Source organism: Crinia signifera, chromosome 3, assembly GCF_055691185.1.
Source record: "Crinia signifera chromosome 3, ASM5569118v1, whole genome shotgun sequence".
Classification (NCBI taxonomy): Eukaryota; Metazoa; Chordata; class Amphibia; order Anura; family Myobatrachidae; genus Crinia; species Crinia signifera.
Window position 1 is genome coordinate 62,436,691 of NC_139219.1, and position 21,448 is coordinate 62,458,138.

The 21,448-nt window shown below is 42.9% G+C and overlaps 1 protein-coding gene across 5 annotated transcripts in view; it reads right to left on the reverse strand.

The window, feature by feature from the left end:
* VRK2 (VRK serine/threonine kinase 2) overlaps positions 1-20,887 on the reverse strand; it is an 80,706-nt gene extending 59,819 nt beyond the window's left edge. For 2 of the 5 annotated variants that reach the window (XM_083175896.1, XM_083175892.1), the window contains exons 1-7: positions 20,056-20,257; positions 15,305-15,453; positions 12,638-12,693; positions 11,183-11,252; positions 9,636-9,723; positions 8,929-9,037; positions 5,690-5,782 (exon numbers count right to left, since the gene is read on the reverse strand). In XM_083175896.1, coding sequence (XP_083032022.1) covers positions 5,690-5,782; positions 8,929-9,037; positions 9,636-9,723; positions 11,183-11,252; positions 12,638-12,693; positions 15,305-15,431 — 543 coding nt within the window. In that variant the 5' untranslated portion in view covers positions 15,432-15,453; positions 20,056-20,257. The other 3 variants (XM_083175894.1, XM_083175895.1, XM_083175897.1) reach the window with 3 other exon arrangements.
* Between the last annotated feature and the right edge of the window lie 561 nt (positions 20,888-21,448).

Sequence of the window (21,448 nt, forward strand, 5' to 3'; positions counted from 1 at the left end):
TAATGCAAAAACCAGCCCTGGCCTCCCGCATATGTATTTACAGGTGCAGTGCGGCCAGGCGGCTGCAGCCTGGGCGTGTAGGTGGGATGATGCAGCCTGGGCGGGAGGACGTCGGGCGAAGGTACGGGGGTCCGGGAAGAGGCGAATCATGTAGGCAGCCTCGGGTGGGTGGCCTCCTGGAGACAGCGGGAGGTCATAGCAGTGCGCACATGAGTCAGATGAGGCGGCTGTTGTGTGGCCTGCGCAGCGTGACCTCTGACATTGTCACGCTGCGCAGAGCCGCACTGCCCAGGACGGGAGAAGCCAGGCAGCGTCTGAGCATGCGCAGTCTAATCCCGAAATCCTGGGATTGGAAACTCCAATCCCGGGATTGAAATCCCGGCGTTTTAGGGGCCAAATCCCGGGATCCCGCCAATCCCGAGATTGGCCACCCTAAAGGCACCCTAGAGCATCAAAAGCTTCTTAGTGAGAAATTCTGAAAAAATAGTATTAAATGAAGTGCATTGTGTTTATGTCACAGGTATCTGGTGAGGGACAGGATTTGCTTCTGTTTGTCCACATATATTATGATTGGCAGCCACAAGCACTGGTTTTGCCTGGTACATGGACCATAAATATTATGAATTGATCTTGGTCCACCAACCCAAGGCTCCCCTGCAACCCCAGGGTGCCTAGGCACACAGTTTGGCAACCACCGCCTTACAAGATTAACACACAGAGACTTGCGTCCGTTTAATTGCTACAGTATGTACAGAAAGGCTCCAACCTGCAGCATTCCAACTGCTGTGGAACTACACATCCCAGCATCCATTGTCACCTTTCTCTTATAAGAAAATGCTAAATGTATGGCAGTGCATGCTGGCATGTGTAGTTCCATAAGAACTGGAGTGTCACACCTACAGAGGTTGTTCTGCAACCTTAATAAAAATACAATACACAAACCAGAATTTCCAACATTTCTGCATTTTTATATAACAATGGTCAAGTATTTCAGTTTCTAATTTTTGTTTCACCACAAAATAAATGTAATATTGTTATAAACATCTGCGTTGACGTTTGCTTCACTACATTGCTGCAGAATGTGCTAGAATTTGTTTTTTATTTTACAAAAAAGATAATGAAATCTTATTTTGCTGAAAGAAGAGAAAAACGCATCTCTGTTCAGGAGGTTAATCAGTGTTTACCTCATACAATGTCCTCAAATTATTCCGCAGAAAATGCATACCTGTATTTAAATGAAACAATATTTACTGCTGGGCGTGCTTTCCCCTGCACAATAGAAAAAAAAAAATCTGAAAAGAAGTCGAAAATGATAAAGCCAATAATAAAAAAGGCAATGTTTTCATTCCAATGCAAATCTCCATAACAGCTGCATATTCAAAGCAGCTCATTTTATTTGCTAAAATATGTTAAAACATGTTAAAATAGCAATGTACGGATTTCTTGCTTCAAAATAAATCATCCCCCATTGTAAGCAAACCAATGGCATTATACACTGCAACATGTTTTATGGAGAATCATATTGGTTAATCTATGCTAATCTCCAGAACATTTCCAACCACTAAAAGAATAGAGGGGGGAAAAAAATCTAACGCCTGTAAACTTGGGAAATAGCATTTCAGCTAAAAATAGACTTGTATATTCACACCGTAAAAAGCCCAGAGAAGGATGAAACGCAGAAAATGAAGGAGTCAGCCGAAAATTTTAGGAGCTGCTGAGATACCTAATTCTAGGATCCTTTTTTTTTTTTTTTGTTAGAATAAGGTTTCTTTATTTCTCCCATGAATTTGAATGCACATAATCAGCTTTAGAACATTATATATTCAGTAGTGAGAACCTGCGAAATGTATCTATAGGTATGCAACATACAGTAGTTAACTTTGTAGCAGAATATACCTATATACCTGTGCCTGAGTGTCTATCACTCATCACACCATATGTACATAGAATAAAACTATTGGAGAAAAAAATAAAAAGTATTTAAAGGTCCTGAACAATGCATTATGGATGGATGCTTGACACATGAATATGTAGAGCAAGGATGGGGAACCTTTGGTCCTCCAGTTGTTGAACTACACATCCCAGTATACTATGCTACAGATTAGCATGGACAAATAGCAAAACTGTAACTAGGCATGCTGGGATGTGTAGTTCATCAACAGCTGGAGGGCAAAAGGTTACCCATCCCTGATGTAGTGAATAGCAACATTACTGTGGCTTCCAATCCCAACAGCATGTACTGTAGATCACAATACAATTGGATTGTGACGTGATGCACTACAGTGAAACGATACAGTACAGTACTGGATCGGACATGTGACCAAATCACTGTGCTACACTTCCAACATCTTGTGCAAGCAAGTAATAATTACGGAGTGCATACATACGTACATATAGAAAGTGCATTATTACAAGAATAAAAATATATACAACACAATTAGTTCAGCTACAACACAAGTTTCCAATTAATCCCACAGACAAAATACTACAATGCATGTTAAATGGCAACTTACAGGATTACTTACTGAAGCAAATACGTATATGTTTCCTCTTAAGGTGCCCATACACTTGATTTGAGATGATTTCACCGGATACCGACGGATCTGGCCGAGGAATCATTGGGGAGTGGGGTCGCATGTGATACAGTGCATGTGAATGGACCATATGCTATGTATCGCATGCAATCCTGCTGCCCGGGAAGGTCCTGGGCAGCTTAAGGGAGTCGGCTGGCCCATACCCTGCTGTGACACATAGAAGTAATGTATGGGCACCTTTACACCTGGCCTCAATACATGATGCAATAAGAGATACCTGGTGCAAGTGAGCCGCCAGGTTCTGTTTAGCGCTAACAACAGGAGTATTTTTTGCAAAAAATGCATCCAAGTTTGCAACGCACAAGGAGACTGTAGATTAATAGGATAAAGGACACTTGAATGTTGTGTATGACAGAGACTGTATACAAAGCAGAACAGTTATATTTAGGGGTGAGTGGGTTCAGATTCCCAAATCCGAATACACCCAGACACCCCTGATCAGAGTACAGACCCAAGAACTGTTCGGGTATTTCCCCCCAGTGCCGGAGCTCAGAATGCAGCAAAATGTCATCATCCTGCATCGGATCTCGCAAGATCCGGACTCAATTTAAGTCCTTACACTGTCAGTGCCATCTTTCACTCTAGCATTGGAGAGGGAAGTGGGTGGATGGTGCTGCTGTATAGGTCCAGTGCAGTGGTACTGCTGCATAGGTCCAGTCCAGTGGTACTGCTGCATAGGTCCAGTCCAGTGGTACTGCTGTACAATTCCAGTCCAGCAATACTGCCGATAAAGTTCAGTCCAGTGATACTGCTGTCTAATTCCAGTCCACTGCTGTTAAAGTCCAGTCCAGTCCAGTGATACTGCTGTGTAATTCCAGTGGTACTGTCATGTTGTGTATATTTCCAGGGGTGCCCCTTGTGTGCCATATAACTCCAGGGGTGCTGCCATGTGTCGTATATAATTCCAGGGGTACTGCCATGTGTTGTATATAATTCCAGGGGTGCTGCCATATGTCTTGTGTTTGTTTCCAGGAGTGCTGCCATGTGTTTATGTATAATTCCAGGTGTGAGCCAAGTGTACCATATGATTCATGGAGTGCTGCTAAATCTGCCGATTCAGTCCAGGGGAGCTGCAATTTTTTAATAATAGAATAAAAAAAAGGTTGTTTTTATTTGTACTGCAGGAGTGTCCCCATGTGTGCTGTATAATTTCATGTGTGCCACCATCTGTGCCATATAATTCTTGGGGTGAGCCCAGTCTGCTATATAATTCATGGGGTGCTGCCAAGTGGTCCGTATCAGTCCAGGGGTGATGCCAAGCATGCCGTATCAGTCCAGGGGTTATGCTACGTGTGCCATATCAGTCCAGGGGTGCTACTAAGAGTATCAACAGGGGGATTTGTTACTCTGCACAGGCAAATAATCAATTTATTAGACCAGAATTAGGGAAAAGAGGGGGTATTGGTATAATGTTATGGCAACCCCATCCATGTTAACAAATACAGGTATAGGAAATTGCGCGTCTGGTGGTGCTCCCTTAGAGTTTAAAGTGATTAACAAGAAATTGGATAAAAAGACATAAACAACATATAACATGAAAAGACAAACAGTATATATCTGTTAGATTTAATTCCCACTGCACAATTAAAGTGTATTGGATATTGTGCTACCTGAATGGGATTAGTAGGTTAACGACCATGTGATCTAGCTGCGGAAAATGAATGAGCTTAAATCTACCAGATAAAGTAGAAATCTACCATATTGCTGGTGTTAATAGTGAGGTCCCTATTTTGAGCTATCTAGAATAATGATTACACATAAATTGTAACTGTTACAACATTGTTTCTGGTTTCTAACTGTAACCAATTGTAAAACATCACATAGGTGGTAACATATGAAATATCGGTACTTATGTAATATCTGGACTTCCGTTTTTCTTATGAGACCGCGTCCGCTCGCCACGCTTCGGGCACTATATAAAATCAACTCCATGCGTAGTTGGATAGTAGGGGTATGAAAAAATGGGGTGCATTTAACATGGGAGTCCAGATAATACATAAGTACCGAAATATCTAATACCTAATTGATACTACAGGAAATATTTAATATGTTACCACCTATGTGATGTTTTACAATTGGTTACAGTTAGAAACCAGAAACAAAGTTGTACCAGTTACAATTTATGTGTAATCATTATTCTAGAGAGCGCAAAATAGGGACCTCACTAATCTAGATTGCAGTTACGTCAAAAGACAATCATTTAGCGTGGGGCCTATAATGCATCGGTGTTGAAACAATGTGACTAGGATGCATGCATTGCACTATGACTAAAGGTCCATACACACTGGACATCTTTGCTTAGTGTGTATGGATAACTATGATGGGGAAAATCGTTGGGCTGATAATCGCTCAGTGCATTCACGCTGAGCAATTTTAGCGATTTTCTCCGGATGGACGACTTTCCATAGCAAATTTCTATGGAAAGCCGTCCACTCCCTCGCTCATCTGCTGGTAATACCAGCAGATGAGCAGCCAGGCCAGCGATGATGCGGGAGCCCACATCAGTGCATATCGTGCCCCGTACACACTTGGCGGCTTTTGAGCTAAAAGACGCTCAAACGAGTAAACCGAGCGGCTTTCGGCTTAAAGAAGTCTAGAGTGTATGGGCCTTAAAAGCATTTTCCAGCAAAATAAGACGCCCACACATTAGCACAATTGCATGGGATCTGGCTGCTCATGTACCCCAGGCATCTCGCACTGCAAGGCGTATTAGGGCTACACATATGAGGACACATCTGTACTTAAATAACACCTCAAAAATTATTTCATCCCTTTCATTAGTACAATACTTTAGATATTCACTTTATTAAATGCCATTGTTTCTCGCTGCTACTTTGAATAAATAAAACTGATACAATGGAGCTTGGCCTTGTTTATAGTGTGTCATTTTGTATTTATATGCGGTTTTAATGCAGATGTGTTATGTAGAAATTGGTTCTTTCTGGGGATTTCAGTCCATTAAATGTTCTTGCACTGTAATTTAGGGCTCACTGACCATTTCTTTGACCTGAGCACTTTTACAGTTACATTTTCCTTTACAAAAAAAATGTTATACTAGACAATGAGGATCTACTGTACAAACCAATTGCCATTACCTTTTTGGGATCTAGAGTGTGGAGGAGAATATTGGCTGCTTTGATATCACCATGCACATACTCATGTTCATGTATGTATTCTAGAACATCCAACTGGAAAATAGAAAACAACCAATCAACACACAAAATATGTTTAAAGCACAGACTATAGCTCAACCTGGAGTTACTGTACAGTGGCTGGTAATACAGGCTGGCAAGACCTGAGAACCCAGCAAAGGTAGGTTGGATTCTGCACTCACTCCTAACTCAGGCTTTAGAAGTGAATTATCAGCATTCATGTCACCTCCCAGACCATATGTAATATGCGGGGAGTATGAAATATATGGCACTTATGTGAATACAGTACAGTAACTGGAAGGGACTCCTAACCAGTAGTGCAGAGAGCACATTTAGCACACAGATACATAGGACCAAATGTAATAGGGTGTGAGAATCAGAAAGTGAGAGATTTTGGGAGAGTTTTCCCATTTTTTTAGAGCAGCAATCATTTACACCCCCAAAAAAGGTTGATTTTGCCATTTAATTGTAATCCCCCCACATTGGCAATCATGCTCATCACGCTGTCGCCAAGGACACACATTCGGCCATATGCCAAACAAGGACCAACGACCAGACACTGCTTGTTATCCAACTACAGCCGCATTAACTGAACATTAGCAGACATTACTGTATAAGGCCAACTTTCCACTCTTCATCCGGACACAGTCTATAAGTGATGAGAACATTTAAATTCTTATCAAAGAGGCGGAGTTTCATGCACTATACTTTGGATCAGCCAGCAGTCCCCATTTTGGACATTTAATGTTATACATAAGCAAACGTGGGGGGGGGGGGGGGGTCTGACAACAATAGCACTGGTATATAATATGATCAGTAGAGTTGCCACCACATCATGCAGTGTAAGGGACAGAGCAGAGCTGCTGCACATGCCTAGTGTACCAGCTTCTTCTACCACATTTACTGTATGTGTGGATCTCAAACATCGCAATAGACCAGAGAGTAGCTCTCAGGAGGAAGAGACAGAAGCCTTACCATGAAGTGGGAGATTGTGAGCTTAGAAAGTGCAGTACTGATTCTATTATGTTTGTGTGTTTAATTATTTATTATATGTTTAACCTTTTCCTGACCACTTATCTCATTTAAATGTTTGAAACAGCTCATACTATAGACCATCTGTACTGTTAAATATTAATTCCTTTCAGGGCTGTTACCACTCCCCCAGAATCCCATCATTACTCCAATGCGCTGCAGAGTGGGAGATTTTGGATTACATTGAGAAACCCCCCTCCTAAAAATCCTGCGTTTACCATTGTAATACTACCATACTGCTTAAATGTATAGTAATTTATTGCATGTAATACCTTTGTTAAATATGTGTTTGTTTTGAATTTTATGATGTATCTCTGTGTTAAATGCGCTCTCTGCACTAAAGCTCTTGCCTGGTTTGAGATGCTACGGTTATGCTGTGTACACACAGTGAGATTTGACATTGGATTTTGACTATATAGTCAAAATCGCATGCAGATCGTATGCGGATCGCAAAGGTTTTTTTACCTTGCAATCCTGATGCGCGATCTCAGGACAGCACAAATCGAAACCCAGATAGTGCAGATTGTATGAATTGTATGTAAAAAAGTACAGAGTTAGCAAAGATTGTATAGCACTCGAATCTTAAGTCAAATAGCAAGGGAATCTCACCGTGTGTACACATCATTAATAAAATTTAAAAAAATATTATATTCAGCGGACCGAAATAATAATAATAATAATAATAATAATAATAATAATAATAATAATAATAGCTACTCTCATGTACAACGTTCTACATGGCTACTTCACAGAGCACATGTTTTGCTTTATTATGACTAAATGAATGGTCCCCACATTAGATCTTCATATCCCCAGCACTGCCATGTACTGTAGTTCCTAAATTCAAACACATTTGCAACACAAAGGATCACTTCCTTCTGTGTTAAATTTAGTCTGAGAAAGATTTCCCAGAATCTGTATAAAAAGCACAACGGAACTAGTCGGCATTGCATAGTAGAGCCTCATACATAGATTCAGAAAATCACGAGTTCTTACAAAAAAAAAAAAAAAGTGATGTTGCCCATAGCAACCCATCAGTTTCTGGCCATTATTTCTCTACTGCATTCTGGGAAATGATAGACAGAATCTGAATGGTAACCAGGGGCGTAACTATAGCACCGCAGCCCCCGCGACCGCGCGCGGGGGGGGGGGCACTGTGCATGTGCGGGCGCCGGGGGCTGCAGTGCTATAGTTACACCCCGCCGCCCCGCCGCCATCCCCCACAGTCTTTACCTGTCAGTCTTCAGTACGCGCTGGTCCCGGCTCCCTTCTTCTGCTATGAGGACCACAACAAAATGTCCGCCCCCATGTGGTGGTCCTCATAGCAGAAGAAGGGAGCCGGGACCAGCGCGTACTGAGCGTGGTAAGACTGCGGGGGATGGGGGGGATTGCATGGGCGGCGAGGCGGGGGTTGGTGCGGCGGGGCGCGTGGGTGGTGCGGCGGGGCGCGTGGGTGGGCGCCCTCCCTTTAATGGTGGGGGGGCGCCCAAAAGCTAGTTACGCCACTGATGGTAACTATGGGCAACATCACTTCTTTTCATTTTTAGAAGCTTTAGTGAATTTACCCCTCAGTCTCAACACAGATATAACAGATATAAAAGTGTTATATATCATATTAATCATTGCTGCCTCATGAAAGTTTGTCTCTCGCCTTTATGACACAGGGCCAGTATTCAATGATCTGGAGTCACAGCGCTCCCTGCACCTCCCAGTCTCCTCGGAGCGGCACCTTCTGCTGCCTGTGTCCCCGCCAGCCCTCCTTCTCCCCCCTGTGGCTGTGTGCAGCATGCGGCACAGGCAGAAAGGCTGCCATCTCACTGCCTTCCATCGTCCTTCAAGCTCCATACAGCATTTACCGGGGGGGGGGGGGGGGTGTACAAATATGTGTTGAATAGGGGGAGAGGGAGGGCTGGCTGCGAATCCTCCAACCCGGAGAATGCCGACGAATGTGCAGCGAAAGCTAAACAGGATTTGCTGCACAGGGTGAACGCCAGTACTGAATACTAACCTAAGACACATTTTCAGGTGAGAAGTACGCTTGACGCATGTGGAATCCCACAAGATCTGGAGCACTAAGAGGGTCATTCGGCATGACTGCAGAAATAATGTACGAGTGCCCATGTTCACCAACACCCTTCCTTTTAACTCACCATACGTATACCAATTTGCAGTGCTGTTGCTACCGGCAGTTTGCCATTGTTGTTGTTCTGCATCTCCATCAGATCCACACCGAGCCGATCTATCACCATGAATCTGTACCTTTTACAATTCATTAACAGGAATAAAAAGAAGTTAGAACATTTTTCATGTCACAAATGAAAAAACAAAACATATAAGTTACTTTCCACATGGCAGACATTCATTTACTAAGATGGGAGTTCTATTTCACATGGGATGTTACTATGGGCAACCAATCAGAATCAACTTCTTATTTATTTAGCACCTTCTAGAAGGTAATAGACAGGATCCGATTGGTTGCCCTAAGCAAAAGCTCAACCAAAATAAATATGGCAGTATGTTGTAAGACATTGCAGACTGGAGGAGTCTAATATTTTGGCAGGGGTGTTCTTTAGGTATTTCTACTATAGTCTACAAGGTGCATTTAATAGCAGAAACCAGAATTACACCAAAACTCAAACCTACAATATTTTTACATATATTACTGCTTGCATGATTTTATTTACTTTTTATCTGCAAATTTTATCTGCAAATATTGTCACTCTATGTTTGGTTACCTTAAATATCTTCACAAAAGGTAGAAAACAGTGTACTAGTGGGAACATTTGACATTTAATAAACAAATCTTTTAAATGTTACAGGGTCACTGACAGTCATACACGTAGTCTTTTTATCATACCTTACTGAATTGAACGTAGTTTCTCCTGATCCCCAATACCTAGGAATTCCTAAAAAGTCTAGTTTGCGTTTATTCATCCACTTCATAACTGTGAAATAAAACATATCATCAAAATAATTAGTAAATGCTGTGGTCGCACGGTGTGTTGTGTACTAGCGATTTTGACTCTTTAGTCAAAAATCACCTAGCACATAGTGCAATTTGCACTTAATTCCGATTTGATGCCATGTGACCCGCGGCATCAAAATCAAATGTACAAATAGACTATGCAGCACAATCTATTTCTACCATCTTGGAATGCAGCATGGGCCCCCCTACCCTGCAGCGGTGTCCCTCCCTCCCAGCCAACCAATCCTGGCACCCCGCTGGGTCCCAGGATTTTGGCAGCCGCCGGATTAGCCCATGTGGCCACAGCACTAAATTTCAGAGATAAAAAAGAAAATAAATAAAAACCACAACAAGGGTGAAAAGCACTACTGGGTACATCTGTAACAGCACTACTGAGGACATGATATGTAACTGGCACTACTGGGGACATCTGTAACAGCACTACTGAGGACAACTGTAACAGCACTACTGAGGACATGATATGTAACTGGCACTACTGAGGACATCTGTAACAGCACTACTGAGGACATAATATGTAACTGGCACTACTGAGGACATCTGTAACAGCACTACTGGGGACATGATATGTAACTGGCACTACTGAGTACACTAGATGTAATTGGCACTACTGAAGACATGATATGTAACTGGCACTACTGGGGATATGTAACTGGCACTACTGGGGACATCATATGTAACTGGCACTACTGGGGACATCATATGTAACTGGCACTACTGGGGACATCATATGTAACTGGCACTACTGGGGACATCATATGTAACTGGCACTACTGAGGACATGATATGTAACTGGCACAAAATATGTGCAAGGACATGATTGTTTGGCATTTAAATTCAGTATCTGAGATAATACACAAACTTTGCTTCATGTTTTGAAACCTTGTTCTATGCACACATAAAATATATTTGTGTGCATTTCATGTGTTTGTACAACATTAATGTAAGATACCCCAATGAATTAAAAACAACGAATAATCTGTTATCCGAAATTCTTCTGGTCTCGGGTCTCTGGATAAGGGATACTCAACCTGTATTTTCTTGTTCTGCATAGGACTAGTAAATGTGACACTCAAGCAAGTTTATGTGATAGATGATATTTTGTATATCAAACATACATTGACGAGGCACTATTTAATATTCATGAGGCTATATTCATAAGGAACTGGTTCCTGGCGAATTAATTGGCTACGGCCTCAGGAAAATTGCATTATCATGAAAAAACATATATATAGCACATAAGATTATGAAAGAGAGTTGTAAATAATGGAGGCGTTAATCATTTATTTGGCTCCTATTAAAGTTTTTTCTCAACATTGGGTATGCTCATTTTGTGTGCCTCAGACAATAAACAGATACAATGGCATATGAAACTGAACAACATTTAGCTTCAAGTAAGTTTAAAGTAAATCCATGCTTACTATCATCTGGTTTTGCTGCTCTCTGGTAAAATTTCAATTCACAGAATAATGGTCCATTTTGATGGGGTTCCTAGCATGAAATGATTAAATGCTTACCAATACAATAAAAAGTGAAGTTGGAAATAAAATGAAAACAAGACTTCCTGCATCCTTGAATTATTACAATAACAAGTACTGTAAGCTGTATGACCATCAGAGTAGTGAAAGGATTCATCATACAGATGACTGGCGGTGGGCTAATTGTGGTTAGACTATAAACACGGCATCCCGATGGAGGGTAAATATATCTCCTCCCTGCAGCCTATCCCTAAACATCCCCACTAATGCCTAACCCTATCCTCTGTTCCCTACAACCTAATCCCCCCATCCCGCAGGTTAACCTAACCCCCTCTAAGTGCATAAACCTTCCACTACCAGCCCACAACCTATCCTTCCCCAACCCTCAACAGCCTAACAACCCCCCCCCCCCCCCATTCCCCCAGCTTAAAGGTGCCCATACACTATGCCACTCCCCCCCGGTGGAGTCGCCTACAATTTCCCTCTAGCCGCCCCGGAACCCTCCTGGGGAACAGGATCGCATGCGGCCCTTATAAGATCCCCGATGCCTGCCTCCGACTCGGACATCATACATATGATCTCCGGGTTCAATCTGATGCGCACACGACCGCACCACTTTCACCCAATTTCGCGGACTGATCTGCCGGAATCAGGTGAAAAATCACTTAATGTATGGGGGGGAAACCTTTATACTACTGTTCGGGGCATACATATACGTTCAAGATGCCATCATATGGGGTTCCCAGCAACGGCATCCTCATCAATGTCAGCATTCTGGCTCTGATCTTCCGGCGGTAGTCAGGGTGCCGGCATCAGTATTGTGACAGCCGGCATGCAGTTCACTGGGATACTGAACACACAGAAACATGGTATAGAGATTTGAACCACATTACTGAATTTGATGTTGTATTAAAAGTCTATTAAACATGCCAGGACTGGGCATCAAAAAGAGTTGTGTTTTTTTTTAAATTCAAACACAGTTTTTATTTTCAGGCTATACTTCACCTGGTCCAAATCTAGAAAGGACAGTACAGTACCTAGCAGCCATCTTCAGGTACTCCAGTGCCGACTGTCAGAGCTGGATTCTGGGGAGATTGCCTACACTAGAATAGGTGCAATATTTCAGGAAGCGTGGCAAGAAGCATTGCTCGAGCCTCAATTATTAGCCCAAAATACATATTTGGCACCTCCATTATATGACTCTTAAAGAGATAGAATAGATAGATAGAATAGATAGGATAGATAGGATAGATAGGATAGATAGAATAGATAGATAGATAGATAGAATAGATAGATAGATAGATAGATAGATAGATAGATAGATAGATAGATAGATAGATAGATAGATAGATAGATAGATAGATAGATAGAAAATGGTGTCTAAAATGATCACATTACCACTTTAATTCCATAAGCATCCTTATGGTCACCTGGCACGTCACCATCAGGAGAAGCTGTACAAGCAAATTAGAATTCTGTTAAAAGCAGTGCATGATTTAGGAATAGACTACACAGCAGGTGCAGCAATAACACATGTATCAGTAGATGAGATGTATTTGAGAGCAAAGCATTATGGTACTCAGGTATGAAGGATGAGACATGGAACCTGTAGTGAAAAAGGATTCCTGTAAACCCGATAACCACAAGCTGGAATGTGATTGTACATAACTAGCTTCAATCAACCAATTCTTATCCACTCTCCACGCCTCACATCAAGGCAGTGGATGTGATGCATTTGGATTAGAACGGTGGTAGAGCATGATTGTGTGGAGTGTTTCATGTCCCTTTTTCATTTGCAATGAGTGGTTACATGTATAGCAATCTATGTGTTTTTTTAACTATTCGGTGCTGTGATATAAAGGTTTCAAAAACACATCATAGAATAATACTGTACGTTGGAACATTTACTTATCATCATTTATTATTTAGATATTTTTATACTATTATTATTGCACCATTGTACAATGACCACTAATCATCTCTGCCTGTCTCACAAACAAAACAACTTTATCGTTTCTTGCTATAGATCAAACTACAGTATATGTGTAAATATAAAATCAGTTGCCTTTCTCTTAAAGTGTTATATTTACTGTATTCAGTATGATTTCCCGATATCGGTATCCCGAATTCCGGAGTGCTGACAACTGGGGAGCACAACCACACTCTTTGCGGCTTGCTGCCATGCCGTGGGCACGGGGGCTTGCCAAAAGGTTTTATTCCCCCTCCATGGGCATCATGGATACTCACGAGGGAGAATAGACCCAGTTTGCCAGAATTCCGCCATATTAACTATATCCTTATTTACTAAGGTATGGGTTTATAGAAGTAACGATGTTGCCCATAGCAACCAGATTCAAGCTATCATCATCTACCAGATGCCAGATAAATAAAAGTAGAATCTGATTGGTTGCTATGGGGAAGATCTCCACTTCTATATACCTGTACCTTAATACATAAACCCCAAAGAGAAGTGGACAAGTGAATAAGTAGCCCATAGCAACCAATCAGCTTCTACCCAGAGCCGGCCCTAGCCTAACTGATGCCCTAGGCAAGATTTTGGCTGGTGCCCCCTAGCACCGCCACTAGTTCCACCTCTGACCCTGCTCCCCTTTCCCAGCACCATCAATCCTCATCATAGCAGTCATCATTTTGGTGCTCCTACCCACAATATTTTAAATAGAAACAGTGCACACATTCGGTGCGCAGCCCAAACAGGGGTGTGTTCTTGCTGGGAAGGGGCATGGCCACACAATAGTACCCCCAATTCAAAATATGCCACACAGTAGTGCAACTTTATTCACATTATATCATGCGATGGTGTCCCTTATTCACGTTACATCACACAGTAGTACCACTTTACCTTATATACATTACTCGTCACATTATTCACATTATACCCTTAGGGGAGGAGGCCCGAGGCCCCCACTGGGCCCTTCCATCAGACTTTGGCCTGGGTAATTTGTACCCCCTACCCCTTTCTCTCGGCACCCCTGATAATACCACACAGTAATGCCCCTTACACATGACACACATTATTAATGTCCATATAAAAATAATGCCCTTACACATTATGCCAAACTTTATTAATGCCCTTCATACACATAATGACACACATAATGCCCCTTACACATATGCTGCACATTATTAATGCCCTTATACACATGACACACATAATGCCTGTTACAAATGTCGCACATTATTAACGCATTTATACATGACACACATAATGCCCCTTACACATATGCTGAACACTATTGCATAACCAACCCACCCGCAGACAGCACTCGCACAGCCGCTAACACTGTGACCTCTGCTTGGATACAGATGTTTCCTCATACATCTTGCCTCAATAGGCCATGCAGCTCCTGGCCAGTTCTGCTAACGTTGGGTGACTTTTTTGCTGAAAATTTGTCTTATTTGCATTATTATGACCAGCACACACAAGGAGCTTCCAATGATTAAAATAATATGTGGCATGCCTATATTCTGTGAGCGACTGTGGCTGTACCTGCATACAGAATGCTATGTTACAGTGATTTCCATGAATACACTATTTCATATGCAGATACAGCCTCACTCACACACAGAATATAGGCATGCTGCACATCATTTTAATCAGCAGAAGCTGCTGCTGCCCCCAGGCATTCCAAATGCCCTAGGCAATTGCCTAGTTGGCCTATGCCTAAGGCCGGTTCTGCTTCTACCTATTATTATAATTTATAGAGTGCATTTGATAAGGGCCAGTTAGAAGCTGAAGAGAGACGATGCCTTGGGGAGGTGTGTGCCAGCAGCGCAGTCACCCACCCAGGGCATAGGATCCCATAATGCCTAGCATGCCTAGCATCGCACTGTGCAGTCAGTAGTTCTGCATCCAAAGGATGCTCCGGACACTCCCCCTGCAGTACGTAGAGCCAACGGTAATGTGGGGGCCGATCCAGCCAAGCCTGGTTTGCGCTGCACTGTGGTCAGTGTGACACATGATAAATATTTTTATACTGAACTAATGCCAAATTAATTTTTCAAACAAATACAATCAATAAATCAATCAAATCAATAAATAATTACCCATGTATATTACTCCAAAGCCTCCTTGGCCAATCATTTTACCCAATTTCCAGCTTTTTTTGTGTGTGTCGGTTAGTACCAAACCTTCTGGCAAAGGTTCCGGCAGCTTGTTTCGCCTTGGCGGCATGTCTTCTTCTGAAGCAGCACAACTGAAATGATACATCAGTTGGTTACAACACGAATGTTTCCGGGTTAGTGAAAAAGTCCTGTTTTTATTTGCTAATGTAAAATACAAAAAAATAAAAAAACTCCAGCTTAATATTTTTTGTTTTAAAATGGAAATAACGATCTCGTAACTGATAAGATCATCTGAAAATAATTTCTCCTAAATCTCCTGCTGCCATCTGGTACAACAATAAATATACGTAAAGTAAAGCTCTTCCGATGTATGTAACCTACTAGTCAAATTGTGAGGGGAGAGTTTGGGAAAATCGTGGTTTTGGGCTCATACATCCACAATTCAACTCAGGAGATCATGGCAGGCAGACAATCTACAGCAGGGGTAGCCAACTCCAGTCCTCAAGAGCTAGTGACCGTTCACGTTTTCCAAACCACCTAAGTGCTTCACAGGTGCACTCATTACTCACTGGTACATTTTAAAATATCCACAGGTGGAGCGAATTACTTCACTTGTGATTCTGTGAGGAGACATGGAGAACGTGAACTGTTGGTAGCTCTTGAGGACTGGAGTTGGCTACCCCTGACCTACAGTATACAGTCATTGTACTAGCTTTAGATTAGTTAAGTTGAGTTAGGTCAGACGGATATTAAAATCGACACTTGCTCCTGGGTGAAGAACTAGTGTACTGTATCCAGCATACACTATTTTACAAAATGTTCCTGTTTTGGATCTGATGGAAAGAAAGTGTAAAATACCCTTCACCCTTTACACCTCTAGAGCCTTATGGTTTCCTTACTGTGGACTTCCTGCGATGGGTAAGGGTTGACTAGTCTTGGTCAACGGTTAAAAGGTCGACACATAAAAACGGTAAACATAGTCAAAAGGTTGACATGAGTGTTTAACAAGAAATTGTGTCTGTTGACATAGGTCGACATCTACGTCCCTGTGCTTTGCACACTATTTTATTTACCCCCTATGCTCATTGGGATGGTAAACTATGAATAAATCCATTAAAAAAAAAAAAAGGGATGAAAAAATGTTTGTTTTTTTCCATGTCAAACTTTTTCAGGTTCACCTTTTAAACATGTTGGCATAATGTATGTTGACCTTTTTCATGCATCAACCTTTTGACTGTCGACCTTTTAAATGTCAACCTAATGACCGCATCACTCCTATGATGTCCTGCCAGTTATTCTGTGCTATTTCCTTTGCTTATAGCAGGTGTGGCACTAGAACATCTCACTTTTGTTCCATAATGGCCAGTCTGCCTAATCAAGGTTTAGTTCTAATCCATTTGTTGGTATAACACTCATGGACAGAAATCATAGACCGAGTCTTATAAATATTGTAACAGATATGATTTCTATGGTTGAAAAACAGGTGCAGATGAAAAATATCAAATGAATTTGGTCTCTCTTTACAAAGAAACAACAGAAAAATGACGGATTACTGTAAATGAAAGGCAGTGTGGCACCTCCCAACACATGTCTCAATAAACATTCTGACAATGGAACAAAGAACAAAAAGTATGTGGAGCCCGTACTTTTTGAACTAGATCACATAGCCCTTATTCTGTTCGCACGGGGACCATTGGTGGGCTTATGAGCATGCTCAGCCGCATTTCTGCGCATGTGCATTCACTGGGTGCGTGCGACCATTGCGAAAAGGCTGTTCGCCGGGTGCAGGCACCCAAGACAGCGGGCGGGGGCGTATAGTCGCGCCCATGGGAATGCTCAGCGGTGACATGGGCAGGCAGCTGACTTCATTACCCACTTCCATCCGAATGTCCACGCAGATTTAAGGTTATCTCAGGAGTAGACCTTGCACACCATCGAATGACGTGGGTGTTCCCCCACAGACTGCGAATATAATCACAAACATTATGCGAACGTACGCGGTGTGCGAGGGGGGGGGCGTGCAGATCGGCATTCGCAGGGCGGCATCTGTTGGACTCGCAAGGCCCCCTAGTTCAACATTCGCAGTCCTTCAAGGCCCACGGACGCTGCCCGCCGAATGCTGGATACGAATGCCCGTCCGCCCCCCCTTGTACATTCACGCGGGGCTGCAAATGGATGTTGAACATAAACATCCATTCGCAGGCTTTGGGGAACACCCACATCATTCAATGGTCGCCGACCATCGAAAGATGTTCAAGGTGCACACATATCTAAGGTTAATCTCAGGTAACCTTAGATTTACATGCACACTCGAGAGAAAGTGGCCGGGCAGCTGATATCCGGTGATGTCAGCTGCCCGTCTCCCACGTCACAGGGTGATCTCCATGGGAACACCCAGCGTTTTAATGGAAATGCCCATGAAACGCTGGGAGTTCTCATGGGCGCGACTACCCAGAGCCGCCCCCCTCCCCCCACCCGCAGTGTTGGGTGCGTGTGCCCGGCAAACACCCTGTTCATCGTGGCCGCACACACCCTGTGTCTGCATGGGGGATCTGAACAGATCAGAATAAGGGCCCTTGTTTCATGCACAAATAAAATATATTTGTGTGCATTTCATGTGTTTATACAACATAAATGAAAGATACATCAAGATACCCCACTGAAATATAAAAACATTCCAAAACACAGAATAACCCGTTATCCAAAATGCTTCTGGTCCCCAGCAATTTGGATAAGGTATACTCAACCTATATAGCATACCTCCCAACTGTCCCGCTTTTTGCGGGAACGTCCTGTTGTTTTTGGGACATTCCCGCATCCCGCCCAGGGCTGGCAGTACCCCGCTGCGGGGGCGGTGTGGGGTCAGTTGGGAGTCCCCTCTGTCATCTGTGAATAGACGCGGTGCGCATGCAGCCAGAGGAGCTGGGGCTTGCCAAGCAGCTCACAGAGCACGCAGGAGCTTCGCGGGTATAGGCCACACCCCTTGCCACGACCCTAAAATTAAGCGCGCACGCAGTGTCCTCCTACTACATCTCCGATGCTGGGAGGTATGTGTAAAGCCATACAATATAGCCACATGCATAACCTAAGGTAAGCGTACCCTGCGCAGAAGTTCGCACTCGCTACTAGCTGCCGTGTCTGAGCAACGATGTGCATGGCTATATCTGTATTTCTAATATGGCCCTAAAATGGCTTAAATCCTGTGATCACATGACTGTGCATATTACACAATGACTGCAACCTGGACTACTTCCAACTCTCACTGACAACAGCGCAACACCGCCTCACTGACAACAATGGATCACTCCTTTCCTGATTAATAAAAAATGTATCTGTTTCACCTTATGTAATCAGAAGTGGAGCTATTTCATAAACTAATAATACCACTCTTTGTGTGACATCGCACTGATATACACACGTGCCCAGGGTGGTTGAATGCACTTGGCCTGCAGCCACTTGTGCGTATTGGAGTGCAAACCAACACTAGAGTGTAGTATGTTTAAAATGAATATCTCTGCTGAGCATATATTCAAGTTAGGGAACTGCGGAATGTCCCTTGAATGTCCCAAGCTTAAATGTTTTGATCAAAATAAAATCCCCTGTTTTATTTGCAACATACACGGGTGTGGGTTGTTAGGTCTACACCAACTAGGTCGACATGGGACTAGGTCAACAGGACATTAGGATGATACAAGCATTAGGTCGACATGGGCAGGGTCGACAGTCAAAAGGTCGACATGGGGGGGTTACTGTTTTTTACCCGAATGTCGACATGGTTACCGTTTGAAGTGCACTGCTTCGCTCGCAATGCTTCGGGCACGGTGCCTCGCTACGTTCTGCACACTACTTTATTCTCCAACCACGCCCTAGTGGATGGTAGGGCATTATATACCGCCTGTCGGCACATGCCGGCTCAAGAAACCCCATGTCGTTCTTTTGACTATTGACCTAGCCCATGTCGACCTAATGACCTGTCGACCTTGACCCATGTCAACCTAAACCCATGTTCACCTTGCTGCCTGTCGACCTAGTTGGTGTAGACCTAATGACCGTAACCCACATGCACACAGATTTGCATTAGATTACGGTTAGCGACAGTAGATTTCAGCTTCCTATACATGTAGCTAAATAGCCCAAATGCTTCAGAACACCAATAAACTGCAGAATGTTAAACCATCCATGTTCCCTTACGGACGTGCATCGCTCACCACAGGTTACTATTGCCAATAGATGTTCTTGTGGATAGAAAACATGCTAGTCCAGGGGGTCCCATGTTGTGAAGTTCTTTGTTTTCTCAGGTCCAGATGTACTAAGCTTGAAAAGTGATAACATGCAGAGCACCAGCCACTAATTTATTTACAGCATATTCCGTTGCGCTTTCCAATTGTAAACAACAGTGATTAAACAAACTGGGTAGATACAAATCGACATGGAGGGTAGGAGGGCCCTGCTCGCAAGCTTACAATCACTGTCACAGACTGTGCTTGAGAATTGGCAGTTAGGGGCTGGTAGTTTAACACTCTCCACATTATCACTTTTCAAGGCTTAGTGCATCTCGCCTTAAAAGAGTAATGTGTGTGGTTACATAGTTAAATTAACCTGCTGTCTCTGCCATGTTTTCTCTATTCGAATTATACTGAACATACAGTAATTGCAACAAAACAGGTTATGTGTCTGGAATATATATCCTGTAAATCCATTACCCTGACATACCAAACACATGCAGTACTCACAGTTTGTATACAAGCAGGTCTCACTGGAGCACTGTTCACTTACTGCAATTACTGCAGCCTGTCAGCAGCACAGCACAGGGTCACTCTACTTCCAAAGGTTTGTAAACTAGCACTAGACAAGCCAAGACAAGCCACAAGTCACACTAGTTACATACACTAGTCACACAAGTCCCAGTCAGTTAAGAAAATTCATAAAGCATGCAGATCATGTGATCTCTGACCTGGGGGATCATCAGCCAATTGCATCTCTTTTAATAGAGTGCATGGGGAGTGTCTGCAAACCCGAGTGCTGTCATTTGAGCAGCAGCAGAAAGTAAACCAGAGAGGCAGGCATAATAGGCACAGCCACTCCTCAGTGTTTCCTTACGTAGAAAAGGAAACTGAAAGTTTCAGGTCTGTGCAGCATCAGCCCTTTATACTTACTGACCTACTGTATTAGTAAATGGTGTGCCTGCCAAGTGTTCTACATAACGATTACCATTATAAATATGTTATATATATATATATATATATATATATATATATATATATATATATATATATATATATCCAGAGATAGGCACTCTATTGCTGCAATGTTGTTGTAGATGCCGTGGTGCACTGAAAGCAGTGGATGATCCACTAAATATGACAGATGAACAGTATAGGCACTCTGCAGACTTGTGTAAGCTTAATGTCGACATAGGTTTAAAGCAATGTTTCGAGCATTTATTGCTCGTCCTCAGGCTCAACCAGTATAATACAAATTACTTACCTATATACCACCCCCTGCCACCGTGAAGAGGCTGCCACGCTGCTGAACGGAGTCACTGTAAATGCGCCCCGCGCCAGCCGGCGCTGTCGGGTGTGTAGTGCTGTCATGGCAACCCCTGAAACATCAAAAAGTGTGATACATGAAATAAAATACAAAGCAGTACCAGGTGACTATCTTGAACTCATCCACAACAGACTGTGGATCCGTATCATACAGTAATATAACATGTAAACAAAGGAACGTATGAACATGTTAAGTCGGCATGAATAATGCACGTATTTAAATGCAGAAGTCAACACAAAATGTGGTAATGTACAGGGAGCAACCAAAAGTCAACTGGGCATTGAGAAACAATGAAAGGAGAACTTTTACAGGAAACAATTAAAGCTGCAGTGTTCGTTTAGGCCATACGGATGTACTGTATTTAATTGGTGTATCCACCGTGTTTCTCAGGAGTTTTTTGCGATCTCCCCCTCTCTTGTTTTCAGGGACCTGATCTATTATCTTATATCGGAGGGTAGATAACCCGTGGCCTCTTTCCCTAAAGCATACCTCCCAACTGTCACGATTACAGCGGGACAGTCCCGATTTTCGGGTCCTGTCCCGCTGTTCCACCCGCGGCAGGCATTGTCCCGCTGC